The sequence below is a fragment of the Nyctibius grandis genome, chromosome 5, assembly GCF_013368605.1.
Source record: "Nyctibius grandis isolate bNycGra1 chromosome 5, bNycGra1.pri, whole genome shotgun sequence".
In the NCBI taxonomy this organism is placed as follows: Eukaryota; Metazoa; Chordata; class Aves; order Nyctibiiformes; family Nyctibiidae; genus Nyctibius; species Nyctibius grandis.
This window is the reverse complement of record NC_090662.1, coordinates 83,474,727-83,495,130: the sequence shown is the minus strand read 5'-3', so window position 1 is coordinate 83,495,130 and position 20,404 is coordinate 83,474,727. Positions and strand designations below refer to the sequence as shown.

The window sequence follows — 20,404 nt, the reverse complement described above, 5'->3', positions numbered from 1 at the left end:
CTGACATGAAAAGTTGGATTTGCACGGGAAAAAAAAGTACCTTATGAAAAAGTGTGCATTGAGAATGTTGTAGTAGCACACTAGCATTTGTTCAGCAACATCCCCAGCTGGAACCCACGATTCCTTGGCCAGGTGAGCACATTCTGTTAGAGCCATTCACCCACTCCACCTTTCCACATGACCAGTCTAACCCTTGGGCTTAGCTATGGGCAAGATGCTGAGCTGCCCACCCCCACACAGACGGGGTACTTCCAAGTCAAATGTGAAATGTCTTGGGAGCTTCAAAGTATAGAAGATGGCGCAAATGGAGTTCGGGACTGCATCTGAGTAATCGTTCCCAAGATTATGCTTTGGAGTTTAGGCAACTAAATTCTGCCTAAATCTCAGAAATCTATGAATGAAACACATCTTCCTTTTGGATCTTTTTCCCAGCTCTATCATTGACTAGGCAAATTACTAATCTTCCATCGTGTTACATTAAATTCATAGGTGTTCAAATGGATTTTACCCACGTCAGTTCGTGAGGAATTACTTTTTCAAGTTCTTTACAGTGTTTTGGCAGACATACATATTTATACATAACAGAAATAAAGACAGTGCTGAACCGCTGTCTTAGATGGTATGATGGAAGCAGAGAAGCAAAGATTTTATGAGACTTCTGTTTCAAGGTATTAGCTTTCCCAAGATAAAATATTAACTTTCCTACACAGAGAAAACAGACATAGAAACAGCTGTTTTACACATATGAGGTTTCTGTCCAGGTATATCAAGTTATAGTAAGACTCTTTAGTAGGACTTCAAAATTTCGTTAATTTTGAAGTGGGAAAAAAAAGCTTTCTTTTTTGAAGAGTCGACAGTAAACAGTCTCTTGTAATTTTATAAATAAGCATAATCACCCGTACTCTTACCACCAGTGGTAAGGTGCTTATAAACATTGTTACAAGAGTCTCTCTGCACTGTTTCTACAGCTCGACTCATTGTTCTTCTGCACGTGACTATCTTCTTGAAGAAAATAGCCTTTCAGAAAACCATCTTTCAAGCAATTTATGTCTGCAAGAGCAATTTTATAACCCATAGGTTTGTCTTAACCCTTTGCATGCTTGCAAGCTCCTTTGACCTGGACAGATAAGTGGCATTCACATACATATATCTCCCCTCAGCATAATGTAGTCAATGATGAAAATACTCATGTAAATAATATTCTTGCTTTTATTAAAACCAAGTAGGTCTTTTTTGTGTATTTAGTTACACTTCCTTTTCCACCTTTAGGAAAAGATGTTTTTCTTTTTATCGTAAGAGTAATTTTATTATGCCTCCAGACCTGAAAAGCAAATAACTTGACTGCAACTCAAAGATACACATTTTAACAAACTAGATATTAACCACTAGAACAGATGATGAAAGAACATAATATACTTTGCAAATTGTTACACCTGCTTCTGTTAGTTCCAAAGGAATCCCCATTACTAACAACAGACAGAAGCTCTGAAAGCTCATTGTACAGTATACCCGCAGAAGTAGCTTCCTTCACACAGGTCACCAATCATCTGGATCCAGCCTTACTGGTGAGTGATACCAGCAGCACTGTACATGCAAGGTCTCTCATACCCGAGTTCAACAGGTAGAAGCAGGCACACGTGCAGCCCATGAAGGTGGCACAGGTAAGGATGTGTAAGTCTTAGGCAATAGCCTATTCTGCCACACCTACAACTGGAGGTGAGCAAGCACAGGCTACATCAACGTTAAAAAGCAGGGCAGGGCAGTAAAAGCAGTTCTACCAAGTGGAACAGGCGTTGCTGAGGTACCGATGCCCACACTGTATGTGTTGTAGAGGTTTCATTTCAGACTAGCTCTAGTGGGGTCTTGTGGAGTGAATGCCTCTTAACAGCTGGAGCACATTAATCTCTTACAAGTGCATCTCAAGGTCTTCATGAAAAAAGAATACACTTCGCATACAGCAAGACTACTCCAGGATGTGATCCAAAGCACGGTGAGGATGACGGGTAGATTCACTTCAAAAATGCACTCCTGGTATTAGCGAAAATCAAAGCTACAGCCTCAGCATCTAGCGTAATCCAGGTCTACCAACACAATTTAATACACTGGTAAAAGTTAACCCTATTTTCATGCTACTTCTTACTGATGTGTGTGACTGTTCTCTGCCCTCGCTGACCACACACTGGACCAGATGACCCAAAGAGGCCTCTCCCAGCCAAAATTAGTCCAACATCCTGATCCTTCCTTCCTCTGACAAGGTGTCCTCTGTACAGCACCCTGAAAACGTAACAGGTACGCAGGCCGAGGCAAAGCGATTTGGGGATTTTCCCCCATACGGCAAAGGTCAGAAGCGGCCCACGCCTACCCTGGCTCTCCAACATGCCAGAAGGGAGCGGGGGCACTGCCATTATTGTGGCGCAGCCTGTCCAGCTGCCACGACTACCCCGTGGGTCGCAGAGCTCCAGATGGGGGCTGTGCGGGTGGCACCTGCCTTCACCCCCTTTGCACTTCCAGCCCTCCACTGTGTGGGGATGCGGGGAGGCCGCCAGCCTGAGACGCGGCTCCCCGTGCCACGCACCCCCCCGCCGCCGCCCCCCACCAGCAGCCCGCGGACACCGGCCGCCCCTCGCTCGCGCGCGGCCCGAAATCTCGCGAGAAGTGTCCCACCGGCGGGGCCGGGCCGGGCCGGGCCGGGCCGGGGGATGGCGGCGGCGCTGCTGGGGTGGCGCCAGCGAGGGGGGAGGCTGGCGGGGCGGCCGCTGGCGGGGCGGCTGTGAGCCCTCCCCGGGGCCGGCGGGACGGGCTGTTTCTCCTCACCTCAGTTCACCTCCTGCATGCCGCCGGTGCCGGGGGCGCTGTGGAGCGGGGCACCGGCCGCCCGCCCGCCATGGCCGAGGCAGGAGCGGGAAGCGCCGAGGGGGCCGAGGAGGAGCGGCGGGTCGCTGAAGGTGGGGGCAACGGAGGGGGCCATTGGCAGCAGCCGCTGGTGGGTGGCGGCTGGGTGCCCCCCCGCCCCGCTGTAACGGGTGGTGCTTTGCACGGTGCGTGTGGGGCGATCGTGGGTACGGGTGGGGTGGGGTGTATCTGCCTGCCTGGCTCCGTGATGTGCCCTGCGTGGCTGTGGTTGTGAGGCGGGTGCCCGTGGGGCAGGGGTGCGTGTCTGCAGGCGGTGCGCGGCCACCGTGGGGCACAGACAGGCTTTCCGGGAGGGCGCTTCGGGCTAGTCGCGTTCCCCGTGGCACTCTGTGGTGGTGGGGGGGTTATTTTTAATTCACGCTGGCCCAGAGTGCGACCTGGCCGCTGCGAGCTCCCTTCGCCCGTCGGAGCGCACTGAAGGTACGCGGGGGTGGATGCGGCGGCGGTGTGTTGTGCGCTGGCAGAGAAATCCGAGTGTAGTGTTCGCTCTGCGCTTCTGTTTGTTACTGTCACAGGCGTGTCACCGTGCTGATGTGATGCGGACTAAAAATGGTTTTGTTTTTTTTAACTTAGTGTGTAGTTTGCTGTTTCTGATAGACAGCCGTTTTATGCGTTCCTAACACACTAGTATGATTTTTTTTGTAGGCAAACATAATTTGGTATTTTACATATAAGTGATTTTGCCTTCTGTGTGTTTGTGTGCGTGCCCACGCTTGTATGGTGACCAAGGCTGGATGTTCGTTCCGTGTTCTTAATCATTAAGTTTCTGGTACTAAAACAAGGCTAGTTGTAAACCACCAGCAGCTGTTCGTGCTCCTCCCGCTTTGAAATGAATATGTTGCTTCCCCTGTGCGAGGGCAAAGAAGAGTTTTGCACGAGGGTTTGGAAAACAGAAGTGAGCAAATCTCTCCTAAGTCATCGTTGCAGTTCTTTTTAGTTAGCACCAATTCTTCTAGGTTTAGCGGTTGTTGTCTGTTGGGTTATGTGTGTTTTAATGTATATGGGGATCCCAGTTGACTAGAATAGTTGGTATTTTTTTGTGTCTGCTGCTTGGTTGTTTAAATACTGGCATAATTTTGGAGCAAGTAGTATAGTGTTTGAAAACAAAGTGGATTTTTCTGTAGAGTTTTTGCAGTCTGATAAATTGGGCTTAAAACAAGGACTTATTATTTCAATATCATGCACATACTGCAAGGAAAGGAAATAATCTAAATAAAGACAACCCCAAATATGCGGACATTTCCATTTACAAATAGATTTGGGAAAGCAATGAATCATAGGCTTTCATGTTTTATTGTGACAGAAACCCCCGCTCCGCGGTTTCTTTTATTACCCATGCTTTTACCTATTCTAACAGATTTTAAAAAAACAGGTTTTTTCTATTTTTTTTTTAAAGATAAACGTATCTTAATTTTTGTAGCATAGGTCCACACTAAGGTTAGCTGCTTAATAGTTTTTTTCACTTGAGTGTCCATGTTATTGTCGGTATACTTGCACATTATGAAAAACAAACTGTAAACTGGACAGTTCACATCAACTAAGAATCAAATTCATTGTAAGAAGAAATAATTTGGTGGCTGATTGTGGGAAGTGAATCATTGTGAGTACTCTGAAAAAGTTCCCTGGTTGGACTCCAGGGCCAGTTAAAACTGTGGAAGTTCTGCAGCTGACTTTTGATGCAGCGTTTACTATAATATGAATCAAAAACTTACAAGAAAACTGCTACCTTCCGTTCCTTTAGCAGTATCTGATTGGAGAGGTATTTTTTTTTTTTCAGTAATGAACTATGATGTACAAAACTCTCTATTTCTAACAGCAACCTGGTTTGAGCCTTAAAGGGACTGGGAAAGCAGGGTAGCCTTTCAAGGGCTTGTGCAGTATCTTTTCGTTAGCTAGTTACAGTCATACTTTTTAAGGCACTGATAGGTTTGTCCAAATACTTGGTGCTTGAAATCTATTAAGTAAATGTGTTATTTAATTGGTAAGTTGTGATTCTTGACTACTTCTCTTCTGAGTGGTGAAAATAAGTAAAAATAGATGCAGAAACTAATCAGTTGTCTGTGTTAATGTTTGATTTAAATTTCTGTAATTCAGGATATTATCCTTTTTCCTTTCATCATTTTGTGATATTAAAAACAAATCCAATGTTCTTACGTTAACCTAGAAGAGTTTATTCTCTGTATAGTGTTGTTTATAAGACGGTTTCATCACTGAAGTCTCTGTATCTTGCTCCTACGTTACGCATGCTTATAAAATTTGGGAAAAAAAACCCAACCTGTTTTAGACAGTACATTTCTACTGTTTTCACAACTTAACTCCAATGAAAATTGTTGCCCCAACTTTCAATGAGAGATACTGTGGGCTATAATCTGGATGCCAGACTTGCTGTAACTAGTCTGAAGATGCTTTTCGTGGCCTATTTTAAAGCTCTAAAATAAAAAGAATATTTAATACAACTCTCACCCCTGTTTAGAAAATATGGTTCTTTGTTTTATAGGTGTTCAGATCTTCAGGACCTGTAAAGTGATGCATATCACAGCACCTGTAACTTTCTTCCTCATACAGTACTGTATGTGTGTAGGATATAGGTATAGTTTTCTCATTCTCTAATGAAAATCTGCAGTAAGAATTCATTAAGATAATTTTAGAAAAATAACTCCATAGTAAAATAAAGCCATTTACTTGACATAGAGTTATTTGAAATTATTTGACTCAATAGCTGTCCTGTGTGTGTGCTGTATGCATAAATTGATATATCTGTAATTTTTTGGGTAATTAGAGACGTCTTATGTCTTAAAAAAGAATAGGTCGATTGTGACAAAACTTAAGAATCCAACTTGATGTCTTGAGTAGCACCTCAGTTTAGAAAATGTAGGTTGCTTGTGTGCCTAGATTTGTGTGTGTGTATGTATCTCTGCTTCTTTGTATGACTGCACTCCTAAGGACTTCAGAGACCCTGAAGTCAAGTAAGTAATCAGAGGCTGGGTGCACAGTAACGTTTTGATTCAGACCAATAGCATTGGTTTGAATAGAATCCCCAGTCATCCCCACTTACTGCTCATTGATTTCCTTTGCGGGGCAGTTTTGGTATAAATGAACTGTACTCCTTTCAGAAGAAACTAAACTAGAATTTTTTTGTAGCAAGGTTAGTGCTACTCCAGGCACATACCAAACATACTCCAACTCCAAACACAAGGGACTGAACCAGTGGTTTGTTCTCAGCTTTAGAACACATGCATTGTAAGGATTTTTGGCCCAGTGAACCAGACTAAATGTGATTTAGTGTAAGCTTCCTGAACTACAAATTAGAAACAGGGGCTTCTGCGCCAGCTGCTCTCTACTGACCTATTGCTATTATCCTATTGTATTTACTACTATAGACATAGCCTAATAGCTTGTGTGAGTAGATTTCAATTTTAATAACTCATCTCATTAGACTTAAGAACCTTTATGTGCCACTTGAACTACAGTCACTTCTAACATAATTTTGACTTCTTCAAACTTGTCAAAGCTTGAATTTCTAGCTAAAGGTTTTTGCACATGCCAGGAACGTACATTTGGAAAATACACATTTTAATAGTCTGTGACATCTATGGTCTCAGAAATTTCAATGCAAAGCAGCTTCTTTCTTCTCCTTCCCTTCCGCCAGAAGGTGTTTCAAAATAGGAAGGTGGATTGAAAGTGCCTTCTTATTCTTAGAAAGGTTGTGCCAGTGTTACCACGTTGTTAACTTAAGCAGCTGCAGAGCTGCCACGTTTCTCCAAGTCTGGTGTGTGCATTTATTCACAGACCATGGAGAGTGCCACCCATAAGTTTTCTAAATGTACTTATTCATTGACATTTTGTTTCAAGCATATTTTACTGTAATATCCTGATAGGTGGATTTAGATGTTCTTTTTTGAACTGGCTAAATGAGGGCTGGCTGACAGCTTTTTAATTAATTAATACCTACATGACTTGTATTTTTCTGCTGATTTTTGGGGTGCTTATGTGTATCTTGTATGACTTTCTTTTGATGATTCTAAAATGTCAAAATAATGTTTTAATACTTAAGTAATATTTTGGGAAAGCCTGTGAGGAGTAAACCTAGCCAGAAAAGGTAACCTTTCATAGAGGGGTGAGTAGGTCATGAGGTAGTGGTGCATAGTTAAGGCAATAATTTTGAAAGACTGTCTTGGGCTTAAATTTGTTGCATGTGACACCAGCAGGTGCTGTCTGTGGCTGTTGTATTTTAAGAATTGCATGATAGTTCTATAGCCACCTTGGATGGGATTCACCTCACTTATGTTTAGATGTCTACATAGTAGATACCCAAGTCTGAGCTAGTTACTTTGTATAACTACTGGATAGGTGTAGGCACTCTTGGACTGTGTTTCATCTAATCAACTGTAGGAATCTGTTTTAAATTGAGATGAATCACCCAAGAAATGTTGTATTTCATCTAGCCAACTGTAGGAATCTATTTTAGGTTGAGATGAATCACCCTGGAAATACCTCCTTTCCTCCAAGAGGGACTAGAATGGCTAGTTCAGATGTGGACATCTTTATTTGTTCAGATGAATCTCACCTTTTATGGCTGGTGGAGTTTGGCCATAAGCCTTTTCTAATAGATTGTGTTTGTTTAGGAACTGAAAACCTTAAAACTGTTAGTGGAGAAAGCAACTCAGCCATGTGGCATGAGTTTAGAAAATATTATTGTCAGTAATTGGAAAAATGTGGATTCTCCCAAGCCTTGTTTCTTAATGCATTGCATGTGATTTACACAGCGCCTTTGCTGAACACAGGAATACGGTTGATTTCGTATATCTTTACTTCAATATCCCACCCCTAAACATCAGTTTCACGTGGCTCATTTGCAGTTGTTCACTTCCTTGTCGACCCCCTTGGGGACTGTAAATTTTTTTTTTTTCTTCTCCTGGACAAACATGAGAGAGGTTGTAGTTCAGTAGGGTATGGTCTTGTATGTTGATGTGATGAAAAGTGCGTCTATTGATAACCATTCCTTAAATACTTTGTTTACCTTATTATGAAATATACTAAAGTTAGTGTTAAAATAATAGGTTTTTATTTCTGATACACTTACTGGGAATGAGCTATTTTTCATATGGTGCGTTTGTGATGTTTGAATGGTCTTTGCTTTTTCGCAGAGAGTATTCGAGGAACTATTCACTTACATTAAAATTCGATTATCAGTATGCCAGGGCATTAGCAAAACTTTGAAATTAACAGTAACATTTTTTTTTAAAAAAATGTCATTTCTCAGTTGAAATTTTAGTTGACTTGCAAAGCAGACTAGTGTAAGTAATGGCTTTTGGGGTGGTAAAACAAAGTATCTCTAGTTGAATTAAACTGTTTCTGGTAGTTTAAAAATTGACTAATGATTTAGTCATTATATCCAGGAAAATAAACTTGTAATAAAGAATGATCTTTCTGGATATTACTTTTCATGAAGCAGGAGTGCTATGAAATTGGGAAACATTTAGTTTTGCTTCATACGTTCTTAGGGGTGTTTGTTTTGATGTTAAAGGTACGAAAATGTTCACAGAAATTAAAAATAGAGGAAATTCAGCCAGGTGCACGAAAAGGTAAGAATCCAGCTTTTTCCTATCATAGAAACACACCCTGGTTATTGGGGTGTACTCTAGCTCATTCTCCTTGTGAACCCAAGGATTTTTGAATCCTTTGTGCAGCTCTCCCAAAGTGGTATAGCCGGAGAAGTAAAGAAATCTTTCACCACAGACTACATGAGGTTAAGACACTCTTTGGGGAGAGACTAAGCACCTTGGAATCACCTAGTATCATAATGATAGCGATTATAAAGCCCTAAGAGATTATTGTAAAGCGCTCTTACTGACTTCTCAAAGCTGACTTAGCTTTATGACCTGTTTCTGTCTGCTTCTTGTTCAGTGAGTAGTTGGTATTAAAAAGATTTGCTTTTGTCTGTTAAATTCCAAATAATTACTTTTCTACTAAGTTTGGTAGTTCTGAAGCTTTAAATTTATTTCTATATTTGTTTTCTTTTGCATTGTTTGTGTTTTTTTGGCTTTGTTTTGGTTTGGTGTTTCTTTGAGAATCTTGAAGAATTCATATAAAGAATATATGCTGCATGCTGTGTGTGTCAGGGATCAATACAGATTCTTAACCTTAAATTTTTGTGTAAGATCAACCAGCTGTCTTACTGGCATTTAGTTAGATGCATTTAACATAGTGTTTAGTTTGTTACAGTGATAATATTTACGATTCAATTCATCACCTAAAAATTGTAGTGTAGGAGTTCTTGATAGGTCATTGTTGCTGATAATCTAAAAATTTTTTTTTCTTAGTTAAGAGAAAGGGATGTTGTTAGGAAATGTAGAGGAGATAAGTGCAGTATTTAGAATTTGTTACTTGAGTATGAGGAAAAAATAGTAGTTAGTTTGATAATATGAAGGATAAATTGGAAAAGCTGTAAATGATGCATTTCATTTTGTTTCTTTAAAGGGAAGTGGTTTAGAAAGCAGGCTGGCCATCTGTGTGCAAAGGAGTATTTAGGTCAGTGGGTCTGTTCTGTCCTGCTTTGTTCTAGGACGAAAGGATCTGTTGTGCTAAAGGCATTCTTGTCTTTGATACATGTAGGTTTCTGTTTAGTAAGTACTCCTTCATGAATATTCATGCAGTATGATTATACTTCAATAACTTAATTTAGTAATTATAGGCTGCTATGACCTAAGTGAATTAAAACTACTCTTTATAAATAAAGAGTTCCTTTGGAATTGTTGGGGTTTTCTTGTTTGTTTTATAATTGCATGAATTTATAGTAGAAATATAAAATGAAATTATTATGAAGCGATGATTAATCATAAAAATATTTAAACCATATACCATTTGTGTCCTTGTAGTGTTTATTATGTGACTTCTTTTAATATATTTTTAATATCCCTAACTTGAATATGTTGTGTATTTGAAGTAACCAAATTTTCTTTCTGTTGCAGATGTCCAAAGGCTGTTACTTATTTGTCAATATTTATTGATTCTTTGAGTTTCCACCTCTTTTTTTGGAACTTCCTACGTGACTTAATGAGTTAAAGAGCTTTCTAAAATAAAACAGGGTCTGACTCTGTGTAGTCTGACTTGGTAGAGAGAGGATTAGTGGAAGACCAGGCAAGCTGTTGTTCAAGCATTAGCCTATTTTCATTTAACTCTCCGGAGTCATATTCCAACAGAAAATGAGAACCTAGAAGGCAGTTTTTCTGGTGTAAGATGTGCTTACACCCAAGAGGAAAAAAACATACACTGTGTGTCATTCTTTTGACATGTTTTTACCTGTCATTTACAGACAGCACAGATGCTAAAAAAAAAAAAAGCAAGCTCACAATAAAGTATCCAGTTTTTCTTCCCGCTGGGTTTTGAAAGTACTCCTCTTGGGTTTTGCCTCCTGCTAAAAGTAGGAGATGCTCATTTCCTTAAATGACCTCTCTCAATCCCTTGTCTGTCCCTTCATGGAGTTAATTCTTTATCGTTTCTAGATGTATCACACAGGATACTTTCCTCACTAGCACATGAAGCCTAAAGGTGTGCCTGTGTTTGCTGAAACAGAGTTAATTCTGATTCTTTACCTAAACATCAACTGAGTGACTCTTTGTGATGGTTTTGCATTGAGATAGAAAAAAAAAAAAGTGTAGTACTGGTTAGATTCCTTGAGACTGTTTTCCTTTCCCAACAAGTCACTAGGATTATTTTGGCTTGTGACTTCTCTTCTGTCCCTCCGAGAAACAAAGCATTTTTCCATGAGAGGGGAATTGTAAAGGGAACTTTGAGGTAGAACTTGACAAGCTTTAAAGACTCTTCCAGCTTAGATGACTGCATTATTTGCAATTGTAGATTTTATGTCAGGAACAGTTATGACAAACTTTCATTTTTTGAATGTCCAACTTGTTTAAAAAACATAGTTCACTGTATATTTTTTTAAGTTTAATTTGGTGTTAGTCACAGTATTTTGACTGCTAACTAATGCCACGTCTTGTGATTTTGCTGAAGGGTATTTGAGGTGCTGGGGGATTTAAGTGTTGTCTGCTAAGATTGTGTAAGGAGGAGAACAGTGTATTTTGTATTGCATTGGTGTGTTGATTGGGTTGATTACATCATTACAGGACTGTGGGAAGACTATGTACTCTTTTCTGTACTTAGGTGGTAGCAGTGACATCTTTATGTTTTTTGTATCAGAGCCGTAGAAGCCACCCATGAACAATTTTGTGTTTTCCAATTGAATATCAGAATGCATACATGATGATACAGCTCTCACTGGACACTGAGCGTTTTTTCCTCATTCACAGATAATTTCTCAATAGATGGAAACCAGTGCATTGCTTCTGGAGTCCCCAGCCTCATGAATCCAACAACTAAACCTGCTACCACCACTTCTTTCAACGTTTCTGTGGCTGAGATTCCAAGGAAGCGCAAAGGAAGTGATTCTGATAACCAGTAAGTAAATCAGTTCCGTATGTGTCTCAGCATAAATTTGAGACATTCATCTGTTTTTTATGCACCATGGTAACTGTCTAATCCTCTTTCCTTTATTTATTACAATTTCTTCCAAATGCATTCTTTGACAGTCCTGAGTTGTTAAAAATAGAAAAAATAATCCATGAATCTAAGTGATATATGTAGGATTCTATAATGCCATTTCCTGGCCTCAAGTGTCTGGGTAGTGTGTGTCTAATGCTGAAATATCAATGCTGTTATTAAGGTGCTTGAAGTCTCACAAGTGCACACTAGAATATCACCTTAAAGCATGAGACAAGATTACTAGTTAAGCTCTTTGATCTAGAACTGCAGTATCAGAACTACTGCTTCAGTGACCAGGGCAGCCATTTACTTAAATGTCCAGACAGACCTGTGACCTAAAAATGAGGACTGTCCTGCAGTAGTCTTTTTAAGTGGGTCATACTTGACTACTGAGATGATACTGTTGACTGTTTTCTCCTGTTTTATAACTGCCAAACAGATGCCAGTTAACTAAATGATCATTTACTTAGAAAAATATTTTTTAAAGTGATCTATTCAAAGCTATGTTATCAGCCAGAAGTAAGGGACGCAAGTCAGCCTGCAGATCTAGTGCATTACAAGTATCTACAAATTACTGTGGAAAATTGACCTTTAAAAAAGGAGGGGAGGTAGGAAATTTACATGTATTTGTGATTATTAAAGCAATTCTCTTTAATCACTGCTTCTTCCATATATAGTCCATTGATCTACAGAATGTAGTCATACTGTGGATGTTGATATAATTGTTAACTTGGAGATTCAAGTGTATCTTGTAGATCACGGGAAAACTCCAGAAATACATTAGTTTCTGAAAAAAAAGTCTGTATTCTTTTGTTGATTTTTACCTGTTCAGTAGAAGTGCTGGTTCATCAGTAGTGTTTCCCTGAAATTTGTGTCTCTCTCTGATTTCATGAAACTTGTATCATTAAAAAAAAATCATGTCCATGATTGAAAAAATATTGTTTTAGAAGAACTAGTAATTAGTTTCTAAAAACTAGCGTTCTTGCTGAAAAGAACTAACCAAGTGGCGTTTCCACTAAAATTTTTCTGTGACTTTTTTTCATTGGGTATATCAAGTCATCTTTTGTGCTTCGAACTACATTTTGCTTACTTTATTACCTGTTTCTGCAGGGATACATTTGAAGTTGATGGTGATCCTCAGAAAAGGTACTTTTTATAAAGGAATCCATTTCTGTTTTCAGTGCTATAAACATGTCATATTTTCCTGTTTGGCTAGATGAGCTGTGTGGCTTGCCTTAAGGAATGCTTTGTCTAAGGGCAGGTCTTTGCACAGCACAAGGTGATAAACATATAGCTAATTGACAGGATGCATGGGTCCATCCAATGTTAAGGTTTTCTGATATTTCTTTCTAAGAAGACACTCTGACTTGCTTCTAACTTTACCAGACTTGTTAGTATTAAAGTTAAGGTAAGAATGTGAACAAATGAAAAGTAGCAGTTAAATAAGAAGATTAGGGAGGTGAAGGAAAGGTCTCGGACTCTTCTAGGACTGGTGCATATAAACGTTTTTTGTTTGTTTTAACCTTGTCAAGTGCTTTTTAAAATAGAACTACCACATATATTAAAATAATGGTATTACAAGGTGACAAACCAGAGTTAAGATTGGCTGTGCAGCACAAATAAACCCTTTGTGTATATATGTTATGGGAGAGTTATTAATTACGTGATTACTTTGTTGTGATTTCTTTTTCTGCACCTGCATACCTTACTTAGAAAATACATTTGTTTATATGTAGCTGTGCAGTATTCTTTTTTATAAAATAGAATAGAATAATTCAGTCGGAAGGGACCTACAATGATCATGTAGTCCAACTGCCTAACCGATTTGGGGCTGACCAAAAGTTAAAGCATATTGTTAAGGGCATTGTCCAAATGCCTCTTAAACACTGACAGGCTTGGGGCATTGACCACTTCTCTAGGAAGCCTGTTCCAGTGTTTGACCACCCTCTCAGTAAAGAAATACTTCCTAATGTCCAGTCTGAACTTCCTCTGGCACAGCTTTGAACTGTTCCCACGTGTCCTATCACTGGATGCCAGGGAGAAGAGCTCAGCACCTCCCTCTCCACGTGCCCTCTTCCGCAAGCTGTAGAGAGCCATGAGGTCACCCCTCAGCCTCCTTTTCTCCAAACTAGACGAGCCCAAAGTCCTTAGCTGCTCCTCACAGGACATGTCTTCCAACCCCTTCACCAGCTTTGTTGCCCTCCTCTGGGTGCATTCAAGGACCTTAACACCCTTCTTAAATTGTGGGGCCCACAACTGCACACAGTATTCAAGGTGAGGCTGCACCAGTGCTGAATACAGCGGGATAATCACCTCTTTTGACTGGTTGGTTCTGCTGTGTTTGATTTACCCCAGGATGCAGTTTGCCCTCTCAGCTGCCAGGGCACACTGCTGACTCACATTGAACCTGCTGTCAGCTAGCACCCCTGGATCCCTTGCTACAGGGTAGTTAGTGTTTGGTACATGGATTACTGCGTAGTATAAAAATCTTTCTTTGGGGATAAATTGTTTCTTTGTGGATTTTTTCTATAGTGCTCATGATGGAAAAGTGTGAATAAAAATACTCCTGTCTTTAAAACCTCAGCTTCCATTTTAGAAGAAATGGGGAAGTATGTTTAATAAATCAATTGAGAAAACAGAGGAAGAGGTGGTATTCTTTATTTTTTCCTTATTAATACAGATTCTGTTCTTTCTAGTACCAATTAAGTATACCTACATGATAACCATGAGGTAGAATTTCACCCTATGTTCACGTAGTCAAGGTAGTTTTAATCTAGCTATTTATAACAGTAACAACACAGCTGTTAGGACAGAGGCTATAATGAAGGCTGTGACTGGTTGCTTGAACAGCAAATTTGTTCTAGTTTCTTCCCCAAGTGGACCTCCTGAGGGAGAAGGAGAGTTAGTTAATAGGCCACATGCTTCACTGCAGTTGGTCTGGCTCCCCCTTACCTCTTCTCCTCTTACAGTCAGATGATGTAACTTCTGTTGGAGTTCATAGTATATGCACATTTCTGGTAAAAGTCTCTCTTAAAATGAAAGAAAAATATTGGTTATTGCTAACTTGTCTAACTCTGAAACAGTTTCACTGAAGAAAAGTCCTAGGGTCTGTGCAGGTTTTGGCTGGGATAGAGTTAATTTTCTTTGCAGTAGCTAGTATGGGGCTGTGTTTTGGATTTGTGCTGAAAACAGTGTTGATAATACTGGGGTGTTTTAGTTGTTGCTGAGCAGTGCTTACCCAGAGTCAGGGCCTTTTCTGTTTCTCACATTGCCCCAACAACGCTGGGCGTGCACAAGAAGTTGGGAGGGGACGGAGCCAGGACAGCCAACCCCAACTGGCCAAAGGGCTCAGCATATAAGGCAGGGGGAAGAGGAAGGAAGCAGGGGACGTTTGGAGTGATGGCGTTTGTCCTCCCAAGTAACTATTATGTGTGATGGAGCCCTGCTTTCCTGGAGATGGCTGAACACCTGCCTGCCGGTGGGAAGTGGTGAATGAATTCCTTGTTTTGCTGTGCTTGTGCACATGGCTTTTGCTTTACCTATTAAACTGTATTTATCACAACCCACGAGTTTTCTCACTTTTATCCTTCTGATTCTCTCCTGCATCCCATCGGGGGAAGTGAGCGAGCGGCTGTGTGGTGCTTAGTCCGCCGTCTGGAGTTAAACCACAATAGGGTCTTGTGAGCCCAACCTACTCCTTTATTTGGGTTTAGATTCCTGGGTTCCACTGAAATCCCAGGTCGAAGAGCTGAATCTCTGGATCGTGTGTTAATTTGGCTCTGGCTGCTGGATCCTTGCTGGGCTCAGTGCTTAGTTACAGGTGGAAGCAGCTTCTGGGGTCTTTCCTAAAGCTGAAATCTCCAGCTGTCCTTCTAGTTCCTACTTCCCTTTCTTCATAGGAAACAGCTGCTGACTGATTGGCCTGTCTCCTTATAATCCTTGGGGTACAGCATGTGCCTCTTCTAAAATGGTCATAGGCTAGCAGGTCTCTCCTCTGGAATGGAGATTAGAGTACTGCATGAGATGTTTCCACTGCTGAATTAAAAAAAAGCCAAAGAACTGCTGTAGAAAGATTAAAAATATTTGTGTCAGTTTTTCTTTTAAAGAAAATAGTAGCCCGTATTTTTGTGGGAACTGCCTCTCTGCGAGTACCAAATCGCTCATACTGAATTGGCAAGATAGCTATTAGGCCATGTTCTGAAATTCTTAATAGATGGTGGTGAAGAATACAGTGATCTCAGGGATGAAAAAAGATCATTGCCCTTCTTTGAATCATCCTTTATATTTTCCTGCTGCCAAGTGTTTGTCGTGATACAGGCACTATGATTGTCTTTCATTTACAATTTTATTACATAGAGTTCACAGTCATTGCTATATGGTATGGGAAAATACTTAATTTTTAGTTTTTTCTGACCATGAACAATTAAAGTATATTTTTTAGGTCCAGTCTAGGCTAGGGTTGCTTTTTTCATCTTTTGACAATAAGGTTTTGGAAATAAAAACACAAATAGATGATGTCTCTTGTAAGCTTCTAAATTAAAAAAAAATCAAGCTGGACTTAAGTTATTTGAATGTTCCATTAATTTTGTTTTCTCCAGGGTAGAAATAGCCCCGTAATTATGAAATATCCCCATAATATGTTCACGTAACTATGAATATTGGAAGTTATGCTTTCGTCTTTTTCTATTATGCATCACTTGCTAGGTCATTTTTGTATTAGGAATTTTTGTGGGTTCGCTTTTGTTAAAGCCATAGTAAATTCGTAGCGTTTTCTATATCATCTTGAATTCATGGGTGGAAAGAAGTGCCTAGTATTAAATATGCAATGTAAAACTATGTCTTGTTTTCTCTAGGAGTGAAGATGAAGAACATGTTAAGATAAAAGATTTCAGGTACTAATTTACAATGAGAGTGCACTTTGCTAGTAAATCCTAGGATTCACAATAGTAAAATATGAGTTTTCATTAAAACTGTCGAATATTTAACAGTAAACTTTTTTCCTTTTTCCCCCTAAATGTATAGTAATTTTTAGAGCCTCCTTGAGGATTTTATTTTCTACTAATTTTAATGAAAGCTGTGTTGCAGAATATCTCAGATGGTTTAGCAAAAACCTGAGGTTAAAATTTTCAAGGTGAGAGTTAAATACAGTACACTCAAATCATGTATAAAGAGAGGAGCTGATCCTCAGTCTGTATGAATTTGACAATTGTTTTTTCTAGATTTGTCTACACTTGGAGGTATTTAAAATTTATCCCACATGAAAATGGATTCTGCTAAAGCATGACAAAGAATTCTTGTTCTGGAACAAGTTTTTGGATAGGGAATTATTCAAGGTTGCCGTTGCATTTTGAATTCACATCTTAACTGAATCCAAATGGAAATTCACATAAAGCACTTGTAAGATTGGAAATGCTGTGTGCCTGAATGCAGTCATGATTCATCCAAACAAATAATTTAAACTATAGATAAGCCTCTTAGTAAAACTGGAGCTGTTTTATGAAGTTGTTTTAAAAATGTGTCTTTCGTTTGTCATGTGAGCAGAGATGTCAAAGCACAGGATCACAGAATGGTTGGGGTTGGAAGGGACCTCTGGAGATCATCTAGTCCAACCCCCTGCTAAAGCAGGTTCACCTAGAGCACGTTGCACAGGGTTGTGTCCACATGGGCTTTGACTATCTCCAGAGAAGGAGACTCCACAGCATCCATGGGCAGCCTGTTCCAGTGCTCTGTCACCCTCAAAGTAAAGAAGTTTTTCCTCATATTGAGATGGAACTTCCCATGTTTCAGTTTGTGCCCTTTGCCCCTTGTCCTGTCGCTGGGCACCAGTGAGAAGAGTCTGGCCCCATCCTCTTGACACCTGCCCCTAATGTATTTGTAAGCATTGATGAGATCCCTCTGTCTTCTCTTCTCCAGGCTAAACAGACCCAGCTCCCTCAGCCTTTCCTCATAAGAGAGATGCTCCAGTCCTCTGATCATCTTTGTAGCCCTCCACTGGACTCTCTTTGGGAGTTCCTTGTCTTGAACTGGGGAGCCCAGAACTGCACACAGTACTCCAGATATGGCCTCACTATGGCAGTGTAGAGGGGGAGCATAACTTCACTTGACCTGCTGGCCACACTCTTCCTAATGCACCCCAGGATACCATTGGCTTTCCTGGCCACAAGGGCACATTGTTGGCTCATGGTGAACCTGTCCATCAGCACTCCCAGGTGCTTTTCCACAGAGCTGCCTTCCAGCAGGTCAGCCCCCAACCTGTACTGGTGCATGGGGTTATTCTTCCCTAGGTGCAGGACCCTACACTTGCCTTTGTTGAACTTCATGAAGTTCCTCTCCGTCCAGGTCTCACTGAATGACAGCACAGCCTTCTCGTGTATCAGCCACTCCTTCCAGTTTTGTGTCATCAGTGAACTTGCTGAGGGTACACTGTTCCTTCATTCAGGTCATTGATGAGTAAGTTAAACAGGACTGGACCCAGTACTGACCCCTGGGGAACACCGCTAGCTGCAGGCCTCTAACTAGATTCTGTGCCGCTGATCACAACCCTCTGAGCTCTGCCATTCAGCCAGTTCTCAGTCCACCTCACTGTCCACTCACCTAACCCACATTTCCTGAGCTAGAAATACATAATCCACTCTGCTGTCAAAAGCATTATTTATGCAGTATGCTAACTAATAATTATGAAGTGTTCTTGTAATTTAAATTAAATGAAAGAAATGAAAGTGTTCCAAAATATATTTACAGGTTTTTTGTTCAACTCCAAAATTCATTTTTCTTTACTGAGTATCCCAGAATGCGATGCAAGATTCTGTTTTGTACGTGGCTGTAATAAGTTTCATGTTGTAATGTTAATTTTTTTTCCTTAAGTTTTGGTTCATTAGTTGGAGAAAAAAAAAATAATTAGAAGACACTTTGAAGGTTTGCTTAACAATTATCTCCCTTCAGTGTTCCTTTTCACAAGCTTATTGGAGAACTTTCTTTTCTCCCTTTGCCTTTGTAACTGGGGAATGTAACAGCAGGCTTTTTGAATCATCCAGTCATCACCTGAATTTCTGCATCCATCTGTTCAGTTTTCTATAGCTTCTTACTGACTCTTAGAGATGTGGAAGATTGTTCTCTTTCCCCAAATGTTTGTATGTGTCTTCCTGAGGTTCACAGTTCAAGGAGCATACACAATATATGAGTGAACTATTCCTACCTGACATGAAGGAAAAGTTGGGTGAGCCTGTAGAGCTGAGAAAAACTGATAAAAATTAAATTTTAGAAAAGGCTTTAGAGAGAGAATAGCTAATTGCTTGGATGAATGACCTAGAATTATTTGTGTGGAGAAGGGATTTATTTTTGGGAAAAACAATAAAAATAATAGAAGACTAGGTCTTTAAAACTGTGGTTTGTTCTTTCTCAGCAGGCCAGATGTAGTTAACTTTATTACTTTTAATGCTTTCTGTTACAGCATGCCTAAGAGAAAAGAGTTTTGGAGATCAGTTAACCAAAACATGTTGTTCCTCAGTTTGGTTAACTACCACTGTGTCTGGTCTCAATCAGAAAGGAAAATAATCTTAATTTTAATTGAGTAGCTAGCTTGTCTTCTGGGTAAGGAGGGAATAGAATGAATTAAACTTTTCTTAATCTGCTAGAGGATGTTAGAGGAGAGATCAGCTAGAAAAGCTAGCATACTCCACTAGAAAGAGTTAAAGAAAAAGTGACCTGAGATATAAACATATTTGTGATGTGCACTGTCATGTGCCTTAGAAGGGGCTTTCTGATGAAAACTGTCCAAGATGAAAAGCTCTCATTCTGTGGTTGAGTTCTTGAATAGAGGCTTACCAAGAGATGAAATCTGAAACACGAGGTATGCACAGAGACCGAAACCCTTTCTACCACCTTATCAGGTGAATGAAGGTGAAAGCTTTCTAGAATACCTCTGGTGAAATTACATGAGGCATAGCTTTTTCTTTCAGTTTCCACTACATTTCTTATAAGCACATACAAATGTGTTGTCTGTGGCTTGTTCTGTGCTATGAATAAATGTTTGTGTTTGTGTCTGTCTTCAATCTGAGTAATTTTTAAGGTAGTGAGAAAACAAGAAGACATGGCTCATCTCAGGTTGTTGTGAGTTTGCATAAAACAGAGTTCAGAGGTGCTTTAGCAAGTGATTAGAGCATTCTTTGTTTTTTTAAAAAAAAGTAGCAGAATGAATACCCCATCTTGGTTACACAGGCCAGGTAGAGGTTGGGCCAGGGAGCAGAAATGTCTTCCAGTGATTACTAATGACATTAAAGGTTTTCTAGTACACAGTAAGGTGTCAAGGTGTTCACTTGGACGTCAAGGGTCACAAGAAGAATTTAACTTTTATAAGTCTTCTTAGCCTCTTGTTCCTGCCACATATATTCAAGTTGTTGCTTGAGATATTTTTTTCCCCTCAATATTTCACATCATTATTATGACCATTTCAGCTTTGTTCAAGTGAATCCAGTTCAACTGTCAAATACAAGTAGTGTATGAAAAACTGTTTCAGTGCAGTAGTACTTCTTGTGATACGTTCCATTCCCAAAATTGAATCTGTGAATATTATGGGGAAAATAATGTGGTTTACGTGTTTCTTAAAATAACTTTTCTTCTTAGAGAGGCTCACAGTCAAACAGAGAAACGAAGAAGAGACAAAATGAATAATTTGATAGAGGAATTGTCTGCTATGATACCTCAGTGCAATCCCATGGCACGAAAGCTAGACAAGCTTACAGTGTTAAGGATGGCTGTGCAACACTTAAAATCTTTAAAAGGTGAGTTTTAGGAAACTAATCCTAAAAGTCCTTGTTCTGTCAGGAGTTACACTGTGTATCTTCTTTGATGTAAATAAATCAAAGGTCATTTATTTCACTTCTCCTTGCTGAATTCAGTTCTGAGTCTGTTCTTCATTTAAATTTACGTGTTTGTAGCTTCCAGAACT

The 20,404-nt window shown here is 39.9% G+C and overlaps 1 protein-coding gene across 8 annotated transcripts in view; it reads left to right on the top strand.

Annotated features, from left to right (window-relative positions):
- Window positions 1–2,749: 2,749 nt before the first annotated feature.
- BMAL2 (basic helix-loop-helix ARNT like 2) overlaps window positions 2,750–20,404 on the top strand; it is a 41,316-nt gene continuing 23,661 nt past the window's right edge. For 3 of the 8 annotated variants that reach the window (XR_011048194.1, XM_068400811.1, XM_068400810.1), the window contains exons 1-6: window positions 2,750–2,945; window positions 8,441–8,498; window positions 11,226–11,373; window positions 12,568–12,603; window positions 16,311–16,349; window positions 20,080–20,237. Coding sequence is in view for 7 of the 8 variants with exons in the window: in XM_068400811.1 (XP_068256912.1) it covers window positions 2,832–2,945; window positions 8,441–8,498; window positions 11,226–11,373; window positions 12,568–12,603; window positions 16,311–16,349; window positions 20,080–20,237 (553 nt within the window). In the remaining variant the exon portion in view is untranslated. The other 5 variants (XM_068400816.1, XM_068400812.1, XM_068400814.1 and 2 more) reach the window with 5 other exon arrangements.